Here is a 23,164-nt window from a genome sequence, read left to right as displayed (position 1 = left end):
ACCCTGTGTTGTGGATACGAGAAGGTAGGTATGCAGGAGATGAGTCAAGTAGCCAAGTCTGAAGGTGTGGCAGTGATCTCTAGGAGATGAAGCAGATGATGGCTCGAAACTAGAATAGTGGTGAGGGATATGGACCCCAAACTAGAAAGAGCAATGGAGTAGAAGGAAAGGGCCAGAGGCTGTAGTGCTACAAAATTATGGTGGCTATGAAAGTATTCTGCAGATTTCTAAGAGATTCTCTAAACTTAAGTGTTCATTATGTGAAATTTGTTGAATGAGAGATACATCTATTGCCTTTTTTGGCAAGTAGGTAGTAAGTAGGCAGAATCAGTATTATTAATAATAGCTCAATTGTTTCTATTCTGTGTACCAGTGCCTTGCTAAGCACCTATATACAGAATTCTCTCAGTTGTTCGGTGGGGTAGATGCTTTCGTGATCTCCATCTGACATATGAGGAAACTGAGGCTTAGAGAGGCTGAGTAACTGACCAAGATTATATAAGGCGGAGAGGCTGGGCCCAGGAGAGAAGTCCAGGTGGGCTGAGTAACTGACCAAGATTATATAAGGAGGAGAGGCTGGGCCCAGGAGAGAAGTCCAGGTGGGCTGAGTAACTGACCAAGATTATATAAGGAGGAGAGGCTGGGCCCAGGAGAGAAGTCCAGGTGGGCCTCAGCCCACAGTAACCTGTTCGTTCAGTAACTTTTTTGTCCCGTGTCCTGTCTCATCCAGAAAGCCTACAAAGTGACCACTGAGGCTGGTAGCACAGATGTTTGTAAAACGAGCTCCTATCTAATTGACCTCCTTTAAATACTTAGAGTATTTGACCTCCCTGCATAAGTGAATACGGTAAAATAATTCACATCTAAGGCATCTAACATTAGAATCATGACAATAGGAGATATAAGTTCAAATGTTATTTTTAACTCTTTAAGATTGTTAAATGAAAAATTTTGTATCAGACATAGTAACAAACATAATACTGGCCATACTTTAGAACACTAGGTAGGAAATCAAATTTAAACAATGCTGAAATTAGACCTGAGCAGGCGATGGCACAGTGGATAGAGCGTCGGACTGGGATGTGGGGGACCCAGGTTCGAAACCCTGAGGTTGCCAGCTTGAGCGCAGGCTCATCTGGTTTGAGCAAAGCTCACCAGCTTGGACCCAAGGTTGCTGGCTTGCGCAAGGGGTTACTCGGTCTGCTGTAGCCCCACAGTCAAGTCACATATGAGAAAGCAATCAATGAGCAACTAAGGTGTCACAACAAAAAACTGATGATTGATGCTTCTCATCTCTCTCCGTTCCTGTCTGTCTGTCCTAATCTATCCCTCACTGACTCTCTCTCTGTCTCTGTAAATAAATAAATAAATAAATAAATAAATAAATAAATAAACAAGCTGAAATTAGAATGAAAACATAATACACATTTTAAATAAGATAAATATGGTGCCAAGAAAGTAAAATAAACTTGATTAAAGTTTTATAGCTTCTTAAGGAAATGAGAACATGTGAAATATTTTAAGAATTATTACTTTCAAATGTGAATTCCTTCTTTCAGAAATACAAAATGTTATTATATATTGAGACTTTCATCTTCTGCTCATTAGGATATAGAAAAGATTCTTCTATTGATAGATGATTAGAATAGTTTATTGTTGAGAAAAATCAAATCTAATTGATAGATTGTAGTGTAATTAAAGTGTCAGAGCAGTAAATTGGGATGTGTGGCCAGTAAACCACTTGAATCATGAGCCCATGTGATATTTTCTTTCTCAAAACAAGTGCTACTAACTAACCAAGATTTGCAAATCTTCAATTACTAATTGTGTGTCATAAATCATTATGGGGTTGACTTTTAAGTTTAAAAAAAATGTTTTTAATTTCTTCTGTGAAGCACTGGGGGAAATTAGAAATTGATTCAAGAGGCATTTTTAAAAGAGGGGGGAAATGGGCTGAGGAAAGACGTGCATTATTCTTGGGGAGATGCAAAGTTCCATCCTGATTTTAATTGTCTGTTTTGCTGACCACTGAGAAAGGGGCAAAGCCAGTAGCCAGTGGATTCCCTTTCCTTTTTTTTTTTTTTCTTTGCAAGAGGCTTTCATTTTTGTTTCACTTCTTATTTGTGCAATTCAGTTACTTTTCCTCTTTTTTGGTTCTTTGTTTGTTTGTTTGTTTTTCTTATTTCCCATCATCACTTCATATGGGCAGTGAAAATTCAGAGGAGCGACAGGCAACTTACCTGGGATTCCTGGGCCAGCAACCACTGCAGCCTTCACACCTACCATCACTATAATACGCACCACCCTGACCATTCCAGAGTGCCCGCCCTGACACTCCCGAAAGCGCCTCCTCCAAACAGCCCTCGTAATGTTCCAGGCTTTCTCCTCCTGGTCTTATATTATTCTCCTTCCTTATCTAATTCATTCCATGTTTGGCTTCGTGGGTGTTGTATGCTTTTTTTTTTATAGTACCAACTTACCATTTCTGACATCTCCTAAGTCTTTTTCTTTTCCATCAGAAAGCATTTGTTGTTTGGAAAGGATGCAAATGTTCAGAATGCTTTATATGTGTTCAGGAAATAATTCAGAATATTATATAGCTTACGGTGTTTTCAGATCTTCTTTGTGTATGTGATATCACTTGCAAAATTCATGTCAGAAAGTATCTATGAAAATGAGATTATGTGTCTGATGCATTGTGTTGTTTATGAAGAAACTTGTTTTAATATGTGAGATTGTGTGTGTGTGTGTGTGTGTGCGTGTGTGTCTAAAACAAAATTCATAGAGCTTTTCTGTGGGTTGCTGCTTCTTGGGTGTTTATGAGCTCTTGTAGCTCAGATTCTAAAGCATTGTCTCCATGGCCCCTGAGACCTGTGCCCTGTCTGGTTGGGGTACTTACTCGCTCTTGCTGTGCATCATGTGTGTCTTTCTGGATTGTTCTTGTTGGCAAGTGTGATAGGCTCACACCCCACCAGAGAATGCTCTGTGCCAAGTGTTCACTCTCTTACAGCAGCTTTGGTGTCTTCATCCTTCTCTCCTACCTCCATGAGTGCATACAGCCTGAGTTCCCTGAACATGGGGACTTTACCTCGAAGCCTCTACTCCACTAGTCCACGTGGAACCATGATGAGGAGGAGACTGAAAAAGAAAGACTTCAAAAGCTCACGTAAGTGAAATGGTAGCCAGTGCCATTTGGCCTGGAGAAAACATGTATGCGGGCTAGAGCCTTGGATACACAGAAGTTTGTGGGAAGAGTTTACAAAGCCTGCGCTATGGGGTGGATGCCAGAGAGCTGCAGCTCTGTGCCGAAGATCAGTAAAATGCTATAATTATTTCAATGATAATGATTACAGGGAATACAGCTTCGGACTGCATTAGTTCATACTATTTTTGCCTATGACTTTTTATTTGAAACCTTTTCTTACTCCTTTGATCTAATAAAATAATCAAAGGTGTGCTTTTTGCTTTAAAACTCCTTCCTTATGTTCTGGGTAGCTTTGGCCATGACCTTGGTTCTTAGTCTTGTCTTCACTCTAAACCAATTGTTTTAAAACTATGTCCCCTTTTTGGTAAATATAAGAATCTCATGCATCTGTTTAATGTTATTATAAATTTTGCATTAAACTATATTTTATGATCCTTCCCCCTCCAAAAAGTGATAAGTTGCCTTTTCAAACTATATCTTATTCCCCAAAGTCCCAGTCCTTTCCCCAGGGACCTACCCGATTGAGAATCACTGCTCTAACACATATTTCTGTTGTTCGCTATGACCTTAAGCAGATTAGAAGGATGCTCATCTCTATAACAAGCCTCTTAAAGTCTAGGAATTTCAAATGTGATTCTTGGAAATATGATCCTCTAGGACAGCCAAGCACAGCAGAGATGAAGCCAGACTAGGAAGGTCCTTGGGTAACTGGTTGCACACTTAAAGAGCAAAGGGGTAAATGAATGCATTAATAGGAAAAAAGTACAAATTCCTGATTTTTCTTTTCTGTTGGGGAAATCATACTCTCTTATCACCATCACATTAAGTTTTAGAAAAGGAAGGGAACAGCTATCCTCCCAACCAAGTCTAACCATAGAGTATGAGTGGTTTTTTTGACCTAGACATGCCCCTCTTGGTGGCCAGGATTGCGATTCCTGCAAAGAAGCTCAAAGAAGGTGGGCCTCTTCCTGGGTTTAGAATGAGAAAAAATAAGGGTTACCCTCAAGTTACCCAAATAAAGCCAAACCCAATGTTAACCAATGTCACCCCAATAAATTCAATTAAAAAAATTGCCAAGTCCAGATACATCACAGTTGTTAGTGAAGAAAGAATATTCTTTTTATTTTTTTAAGGTTTTTTTTTTTTTTTTTTTTTTTTTTTTTTTTTTGTCAGAGAGAGGGATAGACAGGGACAGACAGGAATGGAGGGAGATGAGAAGCATCAATCATCAGTTTTTCATTGCGACACCTTAGTTGTTCATTGATTGCTTTCTCATATGTGCCTTGATCATGGGCCTTCAGCAGACTGAGTAACCCCTTGCTTGAGCCAGCGACCTTGGGTCCAAGCTGGTGAGCTTTGCTCAAACCAGATGAGCCTGCGCTCAAGCTGGCGACCTCAGGGTCTCGAACCTGGGTCCTATGCATCCCAGTCCGACGCTCTATCCACTGCGCCACCGCCTGGTCAGGCTGAGGAGAATATTCTTGAAAGGGATGGTTGAACCTGTTGGCTCTTCAGCTTATTTGCCAGAGATTCATCAGCGCAGGTGAATCTGTTGCCAGTCCCACCAGTGCCACCATCAGTGCAGGAGACTAACCATCACCTACCCCAGGAAACAGTCTCTCCATGTTATAGGAAACTGAAGATTTCCTTACAAAGAAACCATTGCAAAGTATAGGGCCACCACAGCAGGGTACTCGTGATTTGGTTTGTATATCTTTCAAATATAAGAAGATTTGTCATCTTCTATGCACATGACAGTAAATTTGAAATTAGGAACATAAAATAAAAGGAAGACTGAGTTTAGTCAAAATAAGAACAAAGAGCCTATAGAAACTCATATGTTTTTTTCTTGACACTTGAGTGAAATATTTACTCTTAGAAGAAACTAGTTAAAAGCAATATAGTAAACTAGATACATAAACCTTGGAACTTGTCTTCTCATCCCAGCATTATTATATAGGTTCTAGCTATAGGACCTTGAGCAGGTTTCTTAAACTCTCTATGACTTGTAGCTAAGAAAAGCTACAAAATGGGGGTAATCATAGTGGTTATTTCACTGAGAAATTGTGGAGATTATGAAGGGGACATACAGGACAAGAAATGTACTCTAGACTATGAAATTTGTACTATAATTATATATATTATACATTGCATATAATATATGTGTGTGTATATATATAACATATATATGTATATGTGTATATATATGTATATATGTGTATATATATATAACAATATATATAACAACACCTGATAAGTGGTAAGCACTATTTAATTGTTAGCTATTTTGAATATTTTAAGTATTAGCTATTATTCTGCCTGAACCTGAATAGTCATGTGTAAAACTCTATTGACATTCCTTTCAAATGTATGCATTTTTCAGTGTTGACACTTTAGCATAATGCATAGGCCTTGAGTCTTCCGTACGATGCCTTCAAGGTTTGAGGTATATATTTGTATATGAATATTTTTACATATAATAGCTTCATGTACAGCACTCCTCACTGACAGAACCAGGCTAACAGCCCTCAGCAGGGAAGAGCAATTAAACCGAATTTATTAATGTTTGTACTTCTGCTTCAATAGCTAAACATTTATTTGTGTTAGGTGAGACTTACTATGTTGACTAAGGACATTAGTGACTACAAATGAATGATAATATGTTTAGCTATCTCAGGTTGATATTTACACATCTTGAGTTTTGTAGTAGGAACAAAGCTGAGGCCACATTGTCACTGATATCCATAGCTGGCTCATAAATTCTGTCTTGAATCAGCACGTTATCTCCAACATAGTAGAAATATAAACACAAACCTGGCTGGAGAAATGTCTAGCTGTTTGTGTTTGCTGTAGACATTAGCCAAGAGAGCATCACTGACCATATATATATACCTACCAGAATGTATTTTATATTTTAATCAAACAATAAGGTTCAAAGAAACTCTGACCTTTTATTCCAACTTCAAAAAGAACTAAAACATAAAAAAAGAAGAAAAGATAATATTCCAAATTTACACATATGAAAATGAGGATTAGGTTTTTTTTCTCTTTCTTTTTTTCTTAAGCTTGAAATGATCACATTAGATGTAAAGGCTTTCCCAAGTAACTGATAACAAAAGCTTTATTGCCAGTCTCACTGTACTGGGATTTACTTCTGCCACTTTATGTCTTTTTTTCTGTGCCACCATTTGCTGCCCCTTTTCTCATTCTGATGTTTCCATAGCAACCATGCCATTTGTATGGATGGTGAATCATGGCCAAGTCACAGATATGATAATAATAATAATAATTAAAAAAAGGTCTTCTTGCTGTATTGGTGAGGAGTTGAGGTCAGAACCAAGGAAACAAAAAGAATTCTCACATATGTTTCTAGTACAAAGGAAAGACAGGGCCAGAAGAGTATAAAATCTTCCCACATAGATGTCAAAATACTCTGTACCACTGATCAAAGGGGAAAATACAGGAAATCTGTGATGACATGTGACAAGGATGAACACAGGAACGTTCTGGGTTAGTTTCACAGGAACAATGAGAAGTAACCCCAACACTGGGCTTTTAGGAATGTCACAAAGCCCTGGGAGGGTTGCAGAGCTGTGTCACAGACGGAACCTTCCGTCATCTCTTCTGGAATGTTGCTGAACACCCTTTCCAACCTGGGCTACCCCTCTCTCTACTGGGAGGCTAAAGCTCCTTCCAGAGCCACCACTGTCTCCCTGTGCTGGGGGCATGACTGAGCGAGTGGATCGGGCTGCCTGCCCCTGCTTTGTGCTTCCCGCTTTTGTACCTGGAGCTAGTGCACAGCCTCTGCCTGGTCCTGGTCCTCCGGAGTCGCAACAGAGAGCACAAGTTAGAACACATGCCCAGAGTGGTCTTTGCCTCTTCTGTCATCGTCACTTACTACTAGGGAGGGCAATGTTGCAAAGGGCTGAAAGGAAGAGAATGAAAAAACTTAACAACTTTCATCCCTTCCACCAACCCCTGAAAAAAGAATGGAAGACAAAGGCAGCCAATGGTAAGCTTAGCTAAATGGCCATGCACAGAGCCCTGGAAGTCGGTAGCTTAGGATCTGGCCTCCACCAGCCCCTGTGTGGAAGGGGGAGCTGCTAGCCACCCTCACTGTGCTCCTGAACTGCATCACGTGATCCACAATGTGTTGTGTCCATAGCAGGTCAACCCTAAACGTGGAACACTTTAGTGAAATGTCTTATATTGTAGGGCCAAATAGTGATGAACGCAGTATTTTTTGAGGTCCTTTTGCTCTCTATACTTTTTAAATGCTTTCCATATCTGACGGCCAACCTCATAGCCATGTAAATTAAAGAAACATTTGGCTGATTTTTAAACTTTTGGAGTTAAAAAGTTGTCTTTGGTTTCCCTCCCTCGGTTACATTAAGAAAGACAAGAATTAACCAAAATACAATATCATTCTCTGAAAACTCAAAGGGTTGTGAATAGATCCCTCCAAATGTAAAAGGGACAGGACAGAACAGATGTGAATCCCAGCGACAACATCGGCACATACCAGTCTGTGGTAGTCACACACAGCCTGTCAGCAATGTAGTCGTTTCCGCTTCACCTGTGAGTTCACATGGGCACACCTCAGGCCAGAGCCAGCACCTTGCGGGAGCATTTACTACTGGAGAGAGAATTCATTACACAAAATTTTAGACTACAGGATTATAATTCATAAATCACCTTTATTTTCTTCTGCTGGTTGAGCACATTAATGAAGCAGGATAATCAAGCTCATCTTTTTCTTTCCCACTAATATCAGTGGTTTTTACTTCTGGCTCATCATCTTTAAATCTATAATTTTCTTTTTCATATCTGGTAGTAATTTTCACAACTTTAACACTTGTGACAAATCAGCACGTACAATTTCAAATGAAATTTTACTGTTTCAAAGAATAGATTCCAATGTGTCAAAAGACTTTCAGAGTTTATTGCAAAATCCTAAATTTAATATAATTTTATATTTATTAGATAAATTACAACTTTATATAATTATAAAACCAATGTTTAATACATTTTTAATCCAACATTAAAGTTCCTAATGATTTCTATCACCTCAACTTGCCTCTAGATAGAGCTTATAAATTTAATGATACCCACAGTGAATTAGTACTTATTTCCCTATTCAAAACTTTCTACAGAATGAAATTTTTTACCTTCTCTCACTATTTCAAAAAATACAGCAAGTCTCTCCTTTGAGAAGGTCTTCACTATGTTTACCCGAATCTCTCTTATTAATAAATTGACCTTTTTTTTTTATTCTTAGTGGAGATGGTAATCAGCTGACTTTAAAGTTTAAAGACAGTTCTTAATTCCAATTAAGCAGTCTAAAAATCTGTACCATATTGAGATCTCAAATGGAAAAGAATATATTACTGTGAACCGATAGAAAGAGTCACAAAAAGTATTTTTGTTAAAGTCCAAAGAAAGCTTCATCTAGAAGCAGAAGTAACCTGCCAACTAGGTGATGTTCTAGTATTATCTTCCTGCTTGCTGTGAGTACTAACAAAAAAGAAATGTGACTTCCCAGATGTTTACTGACAGGAAATGGCATCTTCTATTGGTTTTGTGTCACCAATAATGTATATAGATAGATATAGTTATAGATGATATAGATATAGATATAGATATAGATAGATAGATACAGATATTATCTGGAGAGCAATCAAAGTACAGTTGACATCAACAAAGACACCCAAACAAATATGCGGTAGTCTAATGAACAAAATAAACTGACAAAATAGAAACAGATTCATAGATACAGAGCACAGACTGACAGCTGTCAAAGGGGAAGGCAGTTGAGGTGTGAAAAAGATGAAGGGATTAAGGAAAAAAACCTCAACAACTCACAGATGCAGAGAGCAATTTGGTGATTATCAGTAAGAAAGGAGTGGGGGAAGGTAGAAGAGGAGAAAGAGGGGATAATTGACTTGGGGTGGTGAACACACAATACAGTGTACAGATGATGTATTATAGAATTATATACCTAAAAGCTATAAAATTTTAACCAATGTCACCCCAATAAATTTAATTTTACAAAGAAGAAAAGAAAATATGTGATAGTCTATATGTCAGACCTTGACATTGTAAAGCATCACCTGTAAAAAGCTGAGGGTTGGAGGCTACCTTCACTCCCCACTGCAGCCACATTGACCTCGGTGACCTTCACCCTGCTGAGACAGAACAATGCTGGTGCTTCATTAGAACAGTCCAGTCTCCCTTACTTCTTCTAGACAAATGACCAGCCTTCTTCCCATTCTCTGCCATGTCAGCTGCAGTGCAAGAATGATCTACAGCATGGAAAAATTTGGGTCTCAAAGAGCAACTTCTAGTTCCTTAACTTAGCAGAATCTACATGAAATGTAGGTTCCCAAACGGAAAATGCAGACAATATCACACAATGATTCATTCATTTATTTAGCATTCACTGAATGTCACAGGCACTGGGGTTTCAGATATGAAAAGATATGACCCCAATCTTTAAAGAACGGAGGGTCGAGTGGAGATACCGGCAGGCAAATAAAAACCTGATAAATGCTAAAATAGGACCATGTATTAGAAATCTGGAAACGTAAGAAAGTGAATACCTAATTCTGCCTGGATAATGTAGGGACAGGGACATTGAAACCCCAGGGTAAGGGCTCAAGGGGCAGAGGGCACGGTGTATGTGGTGACACAGGTATGGACACAGGGCTGGAGACCAATGGCACATGAAAGGAGCATAGAAGAACTTGAGACTAGGCGGGCGGGAGAAAAGGAACCATGAAACATTCTGTGTGCTCTGCTAGAATTTGAAGATTGTTCTATAGGAAATAGGGATCCACTGAAAGATTCTAAACTGGTGGATGGCCTTTGCCTATTAGAAAAGCCACTCTGGCAGCAAGTTGTTGGCTGTTTGCATAAGACAAAGGCAGGGACACTGGTTCAAAGTCTAAATAGTAATTTATACTAGCAATGATTGGGCTCTACTCCAGAGGAATAGATAAATTTGGGCCTCATGATAAAGAGTTAATGGCAATAATACCTAGAAAGCATTGGCATGAAAGAACCCAGAAACATGTATATTAGAGTAGTGGTCCCCAACTTTTTTTGGGCCACGGACTGATTTAATGTCAGAAAATATTTTCTCGGACTGGCCTTTAGGGTGGGATGGATAAATGTATCACGTGACCGAGACAAGCGTCAAGAGTGAGTCTTAGATGGTAACAGAGGTCATTTTTTAAAAATAAAACATCATTCAGACTTAAAATATAAATAAAACGGAAATAATGTAAGTTATTTATTCTTTCTCTGCGGACCGGTACCAAATGGCCCACGGACCGGTACCGGGCCACGGCCTGGGGGTTAGGGACCACTGTATTAGAGTAATTGAAGTAAAAGTAACAAAAGCTTGAATTAAAGCATTGACAGTAAGAATGGAAAAGGGGATTTAAACAAAATTGATTGAATTTGAGCAATGGGGAGTTGTGGGTCAAAGGCTACTTTGAAATTGTTAGCCTAAAGAACCATAAGCTTTGTGTCCCATAGAAATAGTAGTGGCAAACCCTGGCCAGATAGCTCAGTCAGTTAGAACATCGTCCCGATATGCAAAGGTTACCGGTTCCATCCCCAGCAGGCATGTATAGAAACAGATCAATACTCTTTTTTTTTCTCTCTCTCTCTTCCTCCCTTCCTCTCTCTAAAATCAATAAAATAATTTTTTTACAAAAATAGTGGCAATGAAAAAGAAGTGATTAACTCAAATTTGAAAATATTGTGTTTGAGGAATCAGTGAAACATCATTGTGGTTGACTTCCATCAAGTCAGAGAATTCGTCACTGGAGAGGTAGATTTGAGAAGACATGTGCAGCAGTTGTATTTTACTAGAAGTGAATGAGGAAAAGAATGAGAGCAAATAGGACAAAAGCATGGACAGTGCTGATTGGAGTTCAGAGAAAGCAAAGGAACTGGCGGGGCTAAAAAAAAGAAATAAATAAGAAATTAAGAACCAAGCTTCATCAAAGCCAAGAGAGAAATTTCAGAAAGAAAGTGATGGCATCCAAAGCTGGTTGCAGCAACATGGTCCGAGCAGATGAAGCTACTGATTTTAACACTCAGGACATCATCAGTGAGAGTGGTTTCAATAAAGGGTGACGAGAGAAGCCAAATTTAGAATCAGTATAAATCACAGAGAGAGGTCAGAAACTAAGGGAATGAGTAGGAAAGTTGGGGAAATGGCAAGAAAGATTTTATGTCACAACATCACAGGAGGGGTGGAAAAGGATAGTATCAGAAATACTTAAGAGTTAGCCTAGAAATGGAAAGAAGCAGGGAAAAAAGGGAGAGAGAACAAAGTGGTGATTTTCAACCGATGTGCTAAAGAAATTTTTAAAATATGCGATAAGTCAGGGGCACTGACCTCTTTTCCCTCAGATTGTCAAATTAAAAAATGACAACAGTCAATACAAGAGCTGTCTCATGAGAATGAATCAAAACTATACCTATTTTTTCTGTCAGATCAGCAGCAAATACAATATATTTTTTGGGTGTGCTACAGAATTTTAGTAATTTATGTGTGCCATGACATGAAAAATGTTGAAAATACTGATACTGAGTAATCAGAGTTGAAACAATGTTGTTTAAGGAACTCTTGTCAAATGGTTGCATCTTTTTAGTTTTGTAGGAAATGAAGTAAAGAGTCCAATCTGACTCTGATGAGGGTAGAAAAGTTTGAGACAGATTCTGTAAGGAATCTAATAAGATGCCAAAATATTATACAGCAGAAGATTCCAGGGCCCTATAGAGAATGATGAGAATTCTTCATGACTTTCTCTAACACCGCTAAGCAACTTGGTAACAGCAGTCGGGTTACCTGGGCACCACCAGAGTATTAGAGTATAAAAAAATCACATGGGGTTTCTGAATCTCTGACATTAGCTGATGTGTCATTGAAGCGGCCACTAGGGGTCCAGGTAGGGGGTGGAAGGAAATGATGCTGGTTAAAGGCAATGGATAGATGACGGCTTTCACACTGCATTCACCGGAAGTCCCCAGGAGGGAGGAGGAAACTGTGGGGTTTTGCGTTCCTACCTCAGCTGCAGGAGCCATGTTTTTATCTGGAATATCAAGGCATTCCTTACATGCTTTCATTTGAAAGAGGCAGGTGGATCTGCTACCAAAAATATTGTTTGAAACCCCCCATGCTAGGGACAAATGAGAGAAAACGGGACTGGAAGTCATAAATAGCAGGAAATGAGATCACAGAGGCTGGGAGAGATTGCTAATTTGGATAGATGATGGACAAGGAAGATTCAGATATTGAGATCTTGGCGTGCTACCCATTTGGAAGAAAGATGGGGTCCAGCCGATGGTCTGCCAGCAGACAGCTGAAGTAGAGTGAAACTGCAGCATTGGAAGAGCTGGAGAACCACAAGTGCAGCAAGTTAGAAGATTGTTACCATGGTGTCAAAGATGTTTAGGACAAGGAAAAGCCATGGCTTAGAGGAAGTAGGTGAAGAGCCAAGTCCTGAAGTCATTGAGGAAACAGGTATTGAAGGGGTACAGGTTATGGAGCTGTAAACAGGAGTGGTTTGAGGTTATAAAGAAAAGTCCTTGCACATAGAAAGCAAGGAGTACTAGAAACCCTTTTCTCTCATTGCCCCATGCAGGGAAAGTAAACAGATGGCTTTTGGTTGCAGAGGGTTTTGAGGTATACAGATGGTGTCATCAGGTTTCAATGAAAGGGGCCAGAGAACCCTTTTCGGAGAAAGTGAAAGTCCAGCAGAGGACCCTGCGGACAGAGCTCCTGCTCCCAGGGAACAGAGTAGGTGCGGGTCCCAGTGGGTGGCACCCCCCGGGGGGGGGGGCAGCGACAGCCATTCATGACATGGGTTGGGGATAGGAATAAGATGGAGATGTGTGCCTGGGAGCGTCGAGGAGTATCAGAGGGACAAGTGAAATAAGAGGACAAAGTAGGTTGAAGACCCAGGGGAAGAAACAAAGTCTGAAGAGGCCAAATTTGAGAGTAGGAGGAATATAGTGTTAAAACAACTCCATCATGCCAAGTCAGTGGTGGATTAACGTCAACGGCCAGCACTTCTTCATCGTTCTGGGGGCCAGCCTTTGACCATTTCTTCAAAGGTGGAGGTCAGATTGTTTGTAAAAAATTTAAAGTTTAGACGCAAATGGCTAAAGTGGAAAAAACATTAGATCAGTTAGCCCAAGCCCTCTTTTTCTAGTTCAGAAGAAGATTAATGCCTCATCCCAAGGTCACCCGGCTGGTTGCTCAGTGGTCGAACCAAGACCAGAACCGAGGCCCCCTGACCCTGATGCTGAGGCCATCCTCTCCCTACAGCCCCCCCTGAGAGAGGCTGTGCTAGTATTGTGACTGAGGTATGACCAGTGCTGGGAGATTCAGGCATCTCGTTCATATCTGACTAAACTTTTTATGAGAAGGCCAAACTGTACCCTCCCACCACGGCCAGTGAGCTGTTTTTCAGAGACATGATCTGTTTCAGAAATGCCATACTCCTGGGGCTTGCTTCAACCTAACGTCATTCTTTTGCTTGTTTGCTGCTCTAGTGTCTTTAGCCTCCAGCACAGTTGGCTTGGCTGGGCAAGTGGTTCACACAGAAACCACTGAGGTGGTGCTGACAGCGGACCCTGTCACCGGGTTTGGGATCCAACTGCAGGGCAGTGTGTTTGCCACGGAGACTCTCTCTTCTCCACCTCTGATTTCCTATATTGAAGCTGACAGCCCGGCCGAGAGGTGAGATGCTTTCTTTCACAGGCTCTTTGTCTGCTCTGCCCTGCTCGTGCCGGCTGTCTTTGGAGGACAGCTAATAAATTATGGCATGGTGCTCAAAGCAGGAAACGTACAATGTAATGAACTCTCTGTTCTGACAATAAAATTTTATGCTCTTGATCAGGTTGGAGAAGAGTAACAAGCACGGGTGCCTTTATCTACTAGAGTTTTGTCCATCAGGGGCTAATGCTATAGTAATTAAAGAGGAAAAAATTCTGTTTAAAAATCTCCAAGTTCAAACTTTAATAATTTCTTTGCCACAGGGGACTATACATTCATCATTACTATATATTGGTTCAGATCAAATCAGAACAATACTGTGGTGCTGAATTATTAATGGCTTCCCTGGAAGATTGCAAGATTCCCTTGCTCACATTTGTAGCCATGAGATGCAAGGGTGCGAGATATTGCCATTGACCTAATGTGGTTCCCACAGCATTGAATGAACATTACCAAATGGTTATACCATTTTGCAAGGATCCAACAAAGCAGCTTTGGGCAACTTTAACTGATAATGACTTACCCTATCGATAACCTCTCACGTGTGGTTCTAAATTCAGATGTGGGGTGCTGCAGATTGGAGACAGAGTGATGGCCATTAATGGAGTTCCAACTGAAGATAGCACCTTCGAGGAAGCCAATCAGCTCCTCCGAGACTCTTCAATCACGAGCAAAGTCACACTGGAGATCGAATTCGATGTTGCAGGTATGACCATATCGTGAGCTGCAGAGCCAGGATAGACCGCATGTGAATTGTATGGATTATGTGGCAGAAGGGGAACTATGTTTTATATATTGACATGTTTCTGTTTAAGAAATTTGGAGTGTCATTCTGAAGTGAGCATTGTTGCATTATTCATTAAAACGTCACCACAGAACAGTTGAAAATAAATGTGAAAGAATAAATAAGTAACAGCCTCTATAAAGGTAACAAAAAAAAGTCACGTAGCTTTTATTCTTCCCGACTTTCTCCTATATGCTAGAGAAACCATATTTTTTAGGCACACACACAAGGAAAGCCTCTCTTTGATCCTTCCCACTGCAAAGAACTTAAGAAAGTTTGGAGGGAAACAGGAAAATTCATTAAATAGATTTATACAAGCCCAGTAGGTAACTACTTGGTCTCTAGTATTAGAGAAGGATTGTACCAGACACTTATTAAAAATGACAAGAGAGATTTAATCAAGACTATTGCAAGAGAGAGCAAGACTTAAAATAAGGAAGAGAAATTGAAAACTCCAAAAACAGCAAAGACAGCCAGGAATATATAGCCAGCAGGCAAGGTGAGGAGGAAGGGGTCACTGGACAGAAAATTACTAAAATGAACTTGATTTGATATATACAGTAGAGGGATGAGGAATTTGATTATATATATTCAAGGATGGAGGGATTCTCAAATTGAGTTAGCAGGAGACCTGCTAAAATGGCTCGTCAGGCTAAGGACTAGGCCAAGGACAAGTTCTAGTCAAGCTGAGGGTCCAGAAGAGCCTGACTTAAGTTTGGTTGTGATGGGAGTCCTTGTCAGTGGCTAACATGTGTCTGGGTTTTAGAGGTTGGTGCCAGTTCCATCTAAGGAAATAGTCTTCACACAGTGAACTAGTACCTCACAGAGCCAATAACCTTTGCAGTCAGTACAGATGTGCCTTTGGACACAGAGATTGCATTATCCCTACAAATAATTTACTGAGTATTCTCTCCCACACAATGGAGGTGCCACAGTAGACAGGAAAGGGAAAAAAAAATTGTCTTAAGGAAGCTTACATAATAGCTGTACAGAAAGTTAATTTTTAAATTAACAAATATAAATTAAGACAATATTAAGTGCTGAAAGGAAAAGAAAGCAGCATAGAGGCGAGAGAATAACTGTGGGGAGCTCTGTTCTCAGGACTCTTTAAGAAAGTGGCACCTGAGCGAGAGGAGAAGGCTGAGAAGGAGCCAGCCACGTGAGAATCAGGAGGAGAGCCTCCTGGGCAGAGGGGTCAGCCACTGGAAGAGACGGGAACCAGAATAAGAAGGTTGGCGGGTTTGAAAAATAGCGAAGGGCTCTTGTTACAGCATAGAAGGGCGTTGGGGCTGAGGATCAGGTTTGGATTTAGAGATGGGGTGGGTGAGTTTGGAAAGGGCTCAGCAATGAAGGGCCTTGGTGAACAATTTAGTGTGTGTTCCAAGTGCAGAGATGTCAAGGAGCATTTTACAGAGGGGAGCGAGGTGACCAGAAGAGTGTGTTAGAGATGTCCTTCTGAGATGAGAAAGGACAATAGCAAAAGCAGAAAAGCCAATGAGGAGGTGGTGGCAGTTGACAGGTAATGGTGGCTTGCACAAGGCGGTAGTTGTCAGTGCTGGAGATGGTGACAACTAGGGGCACTTAGGACATGGCTAACAAAACCAGCTTATGGATTATATGTGGAAGATGAGAGGGTAAATCCCAGCTCTGAGGTATAAGGGTCAGCAGCTGAGTAAATACTGATGTTTTTGCCTGACAGGAAGACTCAAAGAATAGAAATTTGGGGATAACAAAACCTTCTATTTTAGACACGAGCAGGTAAATCTGCTGCCAACACTAGGAAAGATAGACAAGAGCATTCATTCCTTAATTCAAAAGACACTTACCAAGCACAGTTACTAAGTGCTAGGGCTGTCCCACATTCAGATCACTGAAAGAGAAAATAGGATCAATGTCTTCAAGGGCCTCACAGCCGAGTGGACAGGAGCAAGAACTGCTGAGAGATAAGAGTAGATTGACTGACTGTGTGTTGGCACTGAGATGCAAAGGGCAGCCCCCAGGAGGCCACCGGCAGCACCTGCCGGGGCCTGGGATCAGGCCAGGGCTACCGAGCAAGTCTGAGGAGGGACCACCAGGTCAGTGATTTATAGTCTTTGTACTAAAGGTACTGCTAGGGCAAGAGTGCGCAACGGAGGGGACTCTGCCTAAGGAGTACTAAGATTTAAAGAGAAAAGATGCTCTCAAGTGTGATAAAGATCCCTGATGAGATGTGGGAGGAGAACCCCCCCTCCAAAAAAGGTGGCATTTTAGCAACCAAAGCAAGAGTTTCAAGGCAAAAGTCATGGTCAATATCGTAAAGGTGCTGTGGAGAATTCAAGTAATAGAAGGCAGGAAATATCCACTGGGTTTTGAATTTAGGAAGAAAGATATTGCAGAATAATTTCGGAAAACTGGGAGACGGAAGTCAGATTGCAATAAGCTGACGAATGAGGGAGGGGAGGATGGACAGACAGGCTGTGCTTGCTATCCGGAAAGGGGTTGGCAGGAAAAATGCAGTGAATGGATGGAAGGGACGGGAGGTCACTATGGCTTTGCTTCTTAGAACACTGCAGCATTTGGTTATATGCACAGTGCTCTATTTTATATTGCCTTATCTTTTCATCAGTGGTTCTCAACCAAGACCAGGTTTGCCACAGGGGACATTTGGCAATGTCAAAAAATTTAGCTGTATCTGAAAAAAAATGGGACAAAATATAGAGGAAGATCCAGAGTTCAGAGGGGTGTCAGTTTGTTTTGTTTTGTTAAGATTGGAGACACTGAGCATGTTTGGGACCTGGAATGAATGGAAAAAAAGAGATAATTGGTGAAATGGGGTCCACAGAGGGATAAGAGGGAAAGTTGTCTAGAACATATGTGATAACTAGCCTAAGACAGAAAGTAGAGACCATTTCTTGTGAGTTTGAAGAGAAGAATGTGAGAAGATAAACACATTTTTAACCGTGATTAGGAAGTCCTTGTAAGAACTGCCAAGCAATGGTGAAATGGTCAGCATCTTGGGGAGTTAAAAAGAAGGATGAAGGTTTAGAAAAGCTAGTGGAGAAATTAGTGAGGAAACCAACCAGAATCCTGTAAAAGGATTTTTCAAGCTGGGTGGTGGGCCAAGCAGAGTCCAGTAACTAACTTGCATGGTCAAGTTGGTTTAGGGGTTTGTTAGTTTGTTTTGGGTGTTTTGTTTTGTTTTGTTTTGTCTGGAGACCTCAGCTGCTGAGGAATAAAAGCAGAGATGATAGATGATTTGACTGAGCCAGAGACTGAGATTTCTGGAGAAGGTTCAACAGAAGGAGAACATAAGTCACAGAAGTTCAAATTGTTGCAGGAAGAGCAGATGGATAATTATGCTACTAGCATCAGAATGATCATGATAATATTTATCAAATGCTCATTCTATGGCATGTCACTCAGTTAGCCCTGTAACAACAATGGAGAAGATTTACTATTCTTACCTCCCTAGAAAACGGAGGCCCATGTAGTTAATGGGAGTGCTGGGATTTTAATGCAGGCAGTCTGGCTCCAAAGACCACACTCTAACCACAACACATCCTGCCCTTGTTTGCAAAGGTCTAGGTTGAAGAGGGGTGGAAATTAATAAACATCAGCCTGATAGACTGGAAAGAAAGGGAGTACCTAAATAACTGGGAGTCTTCATGAAGGAAAATGTGTATACTGAGGGAAAGTTGATGAGGGCTCTATGGCTAAGATATTGAGGTCCAAGTGATGTATGAGAGTTTAGGATTTCAGGAAAGGTCAAGCAAGGACAGTGAGTGCTGAAGTAGAGTGGAGAGGAAGCGAATATTCAACCAGCGGTCTGGGAATTGGAAGTGCAGTGTGAGGGAAGGACTATCCACTCAGTGAAATCTCTCAGAAGAACGGCAGGACTTGGATAGAGGACCTGAATCATGTCCTACTGTGTTGGAGGGAGGTGGCTGTCGTGTGCACTGTAGCACACCGAACAGTGTTTACTCACTAGCTGCTCTTGTCATGCCAAGAATGACCCCATCAAAGAATCCCTGCGGTTGGGGTTTTCTCTTACTAGGCAGCTCTTCTCAAACATGTTCAATGGCTTGCTCACTTCATTTAAGTATTTGCTCAAATGTCACTTGCGCAGAGAAGCCTTTCCTAACCGTCTGTCACTCTGTGTCCTTGCCCAGGTTTATGGTTCTTAGCCATTTTCAAGCTTTGATGTTATGAGGTACATTTGACTTTGGTCTTGTCTTCTCCAGTAGAGAAATTAATGATGTCAGGGACTTTTTGCCTTTTATGCATGAATGTACTCCAAAATAGTACTTGGGATACAGGAGGCTCTCAGTAGTTGGTGAATGCTTGAATGAATGAATAAATGAATAATGTTTAGTTGACTCTCCTGATGGACTCTTATCAGGAATTCAATTTATATGAAGAATTGAGTTCATACCCACTGTATCTCTAGGGTTCCTGGTCTCACGGTGCTGCTTGCTTCTGCTCATCTGCTCCATTTGTCTCTGTACGAGCTTTCTCTGACTTAATCGTACATGACTATTTAATCTTTACTAAAGTATTCAGCTAGCAGGAGCCAGGTTTGATTTCTAATTCCCAAGGAAAACAATCTAATTGGCCCAACTTATGTTTGGTATCCTCCCCTTTAGTTAGCTGTGGCCAAGCAAGAATCCTGTAGAAGGATCCTATAAGGATCAGTCAGATGGCAGGAAGGGAATGGTTTTCAAAGAAGGCTGTCTAGTGGCCTCAGAATGTCTTTCCCACAATCACAGAACATGAAAGGACTCACAGTCCAGTAACTCCATTTACTTATAAATAGGGAAACTGGGGTTCGAGTGGGGAAACTCAAGGTCATACAGCAAAGTGAATAGTGGATCCCAGGTTTGTTGAATTGCACCTGTCTTTTCCATATCATATTACACTGCCTCTTCAAAAAGAGGGTAGAGTTTCCAGCACGAAAGAGCTGGATTTCTGAATCATGTCCTACTGATTCTGTGTTGGGGGGAGGTAGCTGTCATGTGCACTGTAGCACACCAAACAGTGTTCACTCACTGTGCTCCATCCAGTAGTGGAATGACTAGCACAATTTGACTTTCTTCATAAGCAGTATCTAAGTATTTACTTGCACTATAAATGCTTTTTTATTTTATGAATATCCTCAATATTTGTTCATTGTTTAATCCATACTTAATATTATACATATGTATATTTTATGTATTTGTTGATTAAATGCTTTAATATCTAAGGTGTAAGCTCCTAAAAAAAATGAAACTATGTCTATTAAACCCACATTGTTCCAAGCGTGCTTCTATAAGGGACAAGAAAAAGGGACCTAGGTCATTTCCCCCTGCACTCAATTATTGATGTAGAGTAATGATGCAAAAGAGGACCAGGAAAAAAAAACACTCCCCTCCTATTATTCCTTCTCCCTTGCTCATAGCAGACATCACTAATTGATGCCAGAATCCTCCTGCTGAGTTCAGACACAGCATCAGACTCCTCAATATGTATAACACTCTGGTCAGTCCTTACCAATTAATGGAATCTAACTGATAGAACTCTCAATCTTAATATCTGGCTCGATTTAATCGACTGTCTCCACTCTTATTCTCTGGCAACTGAGATCCCTTAACAAAAGACTACTTGACCATACAGACTGACACTGCTATGAACTTAGAGCTTCTGGACCCTGCTTGGCTCATCACCCAGCTTGCAAATGTTTTTACATGAGTCTGGTTGGTTTCCTCACTTATTTCCCCATTAGCTATTCTAAACCTTTATTTTATTCTCTTCAACTCCCCAAGATGCCATTAGAGAACTTGGAATATTTGGTAGGAAATCTCTGGACATGAGTTACTTCAAGATTTCCCTGTCCTTCTGGATTCACTCCAAATAGTCCGGTGTAAGCCATTTACTTTGAAAATTCTTCCTACTATAAATATAAATATATTATACCCAGATATCAATTCCCAAACTACCAGGTCTTGAAGATGAGCTATCTTTATTTTATAACAGCTTAAATGACATAGAGAGTGGTTAAGAAGCTTGACTGTGAGTATACTTTGTTTAAATCTATCCAAGTGCTACTCTACAAACATTTCAATAACATTAATGGAATTGATTTTACATTACTTTATCATCTTTTACCATGTATATAATTTTACAAAGCTATAATCATACTAGGCACAATTTACATTTTGTACTTTTCAATACCATCTTTTAAAATGCTAATATAGGCCCTGGCCAGTTATCTCAATCAGTTAAGAGTGTTGTCCCAAAATGACAGGGTTGTGGGTTTGATCCCTGGTCAGGGCACATACAGAAGCAGCTTGATGTTCCTGTCTCTCTCCCTGCCTCTATCCAATAAGTAAAATTTAAAACATTATTTTTTTAAATGTCAGTGTACGATATCATGAGTACTTGAAGTTTCTACTTTAACTGTGAAGTTATTTTGTTGGAAAAGCTATAGCTTTGTTCTAGAAAGACAACTAGAGAAAATCGTATCAAATGCTGTTTGCCATCATTACTAGTGCCCTTGCTCTGTTCTGAGTGAATGTGAGGTGAACATTTGCATTTATCCCCCTTAGAATCCTTAATGTTTACAAATCTCACATGGGTGTCCAGTTTGACTACTTATGATGTGGTAGTTATCTTACTGTGCCAACAATGACTGCTTCGGGCAGAAAATGCAGACCAGTTGGAGAGAAGGAAGTCTTTGTTTGCCCAAATGTGTTTTTAATTATAGTATTAACAGAGATAAAGCAAAACCAGGGAAGCACAAAATAATCATATGGGAGTCTAAGATAGTAAACATTGCATTCACTTATTTTAAACCTATTGTTTTTCCAAATATGGACTGTTTTTTCTTTTTACTGGTCTTTCTTTGAAAAAGCCCTAAATTAAATGTGCTTTTGCTTTAACCTCCAAATAATTGTAAAGAAAGAAAATATACCAAATACAAAATAAATCATGTTGGCATAAAAGATTAAAATAAAGACACAGTTTGATCAAAGAGATTTATTTGTTGATATTGTTTATCATTATGAATATTTCGAGTCTTATGTAGTCAAAAATGATCCATTACTGTTTCCTAAGAAGTGATAATATCTCTTCCAATGTCATTAACAATTTTAATCTTGGGCAAGTTTTCTTCCCTGCATTAAACATTTATAAAAGCAAAATGTAGCTATAGTAACTATTCCAGATCAGGTTTCCCAGCCCTTATGGTTCAAAGACCTCACTTGTATAAGCCCAGTATCATGGGCAGGATGTTTTATACTTATGTGGATACATATACAGGGGGTCCTCAGGTTATGACACAGTTCCATTCCTACTACAGTGACATAACCTAAATGTTGGTGTAAGTCAAAACACACCCTAGCCTAAGTCACTTACCTATCCTAACACAGTTGTAAAATCATAATCTAGAACATAAAAACACAACTTAGCCACAGAAAAATACCGCGTATTCTTCTGCCGCACAACCAAACTAGTTCGCGCATGTAGTCTGTCAGTGTGATGCTAATGGCATAAGCTAAAACACTCACATATCGATTTTTTAAAGTTTTATGGGAATGAGTGTCATAAACTCGAAATGTCATATGTTGAGACTGTTGTAACCCGAGGACCTCCTGTATACGTATAAAAGCATAGAATAGGCTCCCCTCCCCTTTCACAGAGAACTTTTTCTTGAAACAGCACTAAAACATGCACGAAATGAGTTCCATAAACAGGGAAGCCATTTGTTATGCATTTACTTAGGAACATGCATGGTTTATCTGAGTAATGAAATAATGCATTCCTGTTACACCCGTGAACACTTGTATGGGCCTTTCTGTTTAGCTCCATCCTGTTTTCTCTGCTGTATTACTGTGTTCATCAGAGATCTTTTAGTTGCAAGCAACAGAAATGCACTCCAGCTAGTTTGGATGGAAAAGAGGCATTTACTGGAAGCACACAGGTGTTTCACAACCCTTGAGGAGGCAGCCCCAGGAAGTGCTGGAACCAGACACCAAAGACTGGCCAGCTAAGTACAGGTTCTCTCTTACCTCCTGCTCTCTCCTCATCTGCACTTGTTTCTGTCTCCCTTCTCTCCACACACTGGCTACTGGGGAAATTGTGGCCACTTCCAAATGTGCTCTCTGCCCACCCCCAGTCTGCATGCTCATTGCAAATCTTAACCTGTCACTTTAGAGGTGGGAAGAAGGTGGCAATTAGCCTTCTTCTATTATGAGAATAGGGACTGGAGAGGACTCAGGGAAAAGAGGAAGGGACAGGATGAGATTGAAAAATATTTTGGAAGTAAATATTTATGATACTTGCAGCCCCTGATATAAGAAAGTAAAGAACACCTTTGCCCTGTTCCAGGGACGCCTTTCCTCCTACACCTCTCTGAGACCTACTTTCT

General features: G+C 40.3%; 1 protein-coding gene across 11 annotated transcripts in view; it reads left to right on the top strand.

Annotated features, from left to right (window-relative positions):
* The window catches only part of GRIP1 (glutamate receptor interacting protein 1), a 718,500-nt gene that overhangs the window by 622,918 nt on the left and 72,418 nt on the right, over window positions 1-23,164 (top strand). For 6 of the 11 annotated variants that reach the window (XM_066369047.1, XM_066369049.1, XM_066369051.1 and 3 more), the window contains 4 exons: window positions 2,210-2,365; window positions 3,011-3,166; window positions 13,778-13,964; window positions 14,561-14,706. In XM_066369047.1, the coding sequence (XP_066225144.1) occupies window positions 2,210-2,365; window positions 3,011-3,166; window positions 13,778-13,964; window positions 14,561-14,706 (645 nt within the window). The remainder of the gene's footprint in view (window positions 1-2,209; window positions 2,366-3,010; window positions 3,167-13,777; window positions 13,965-14,560; window positions 14,707-23,164) is intronic. The other 5 variants (XM_066369055.1, XM_066369053.1, XM_066369054.1 and 2 more) reach the window with 3 other exon arrangements.

Source organism: Saccopteryx leptura, chromosome 2, assembly GCF_036850995.1.
Source record: "Saccopteryx leptura isolate mSacLep1 chromosome 2, mSacLep1_pri_phased_curated, whole genome shotgun sequence".
Taxonomy (NCBI): domain Eukaryota; kingdom Metazoa; phylum Chordata; class Mammalia; order Chiroptera; family Emballonuridae; genus Saccopteryx; species Saccopteryx leptura.
The sequence above is the reverse complement of the archived record's forward strand: the minus strand, read 5'-3'. Positions and strand labels throughout refer to the sequence as shown.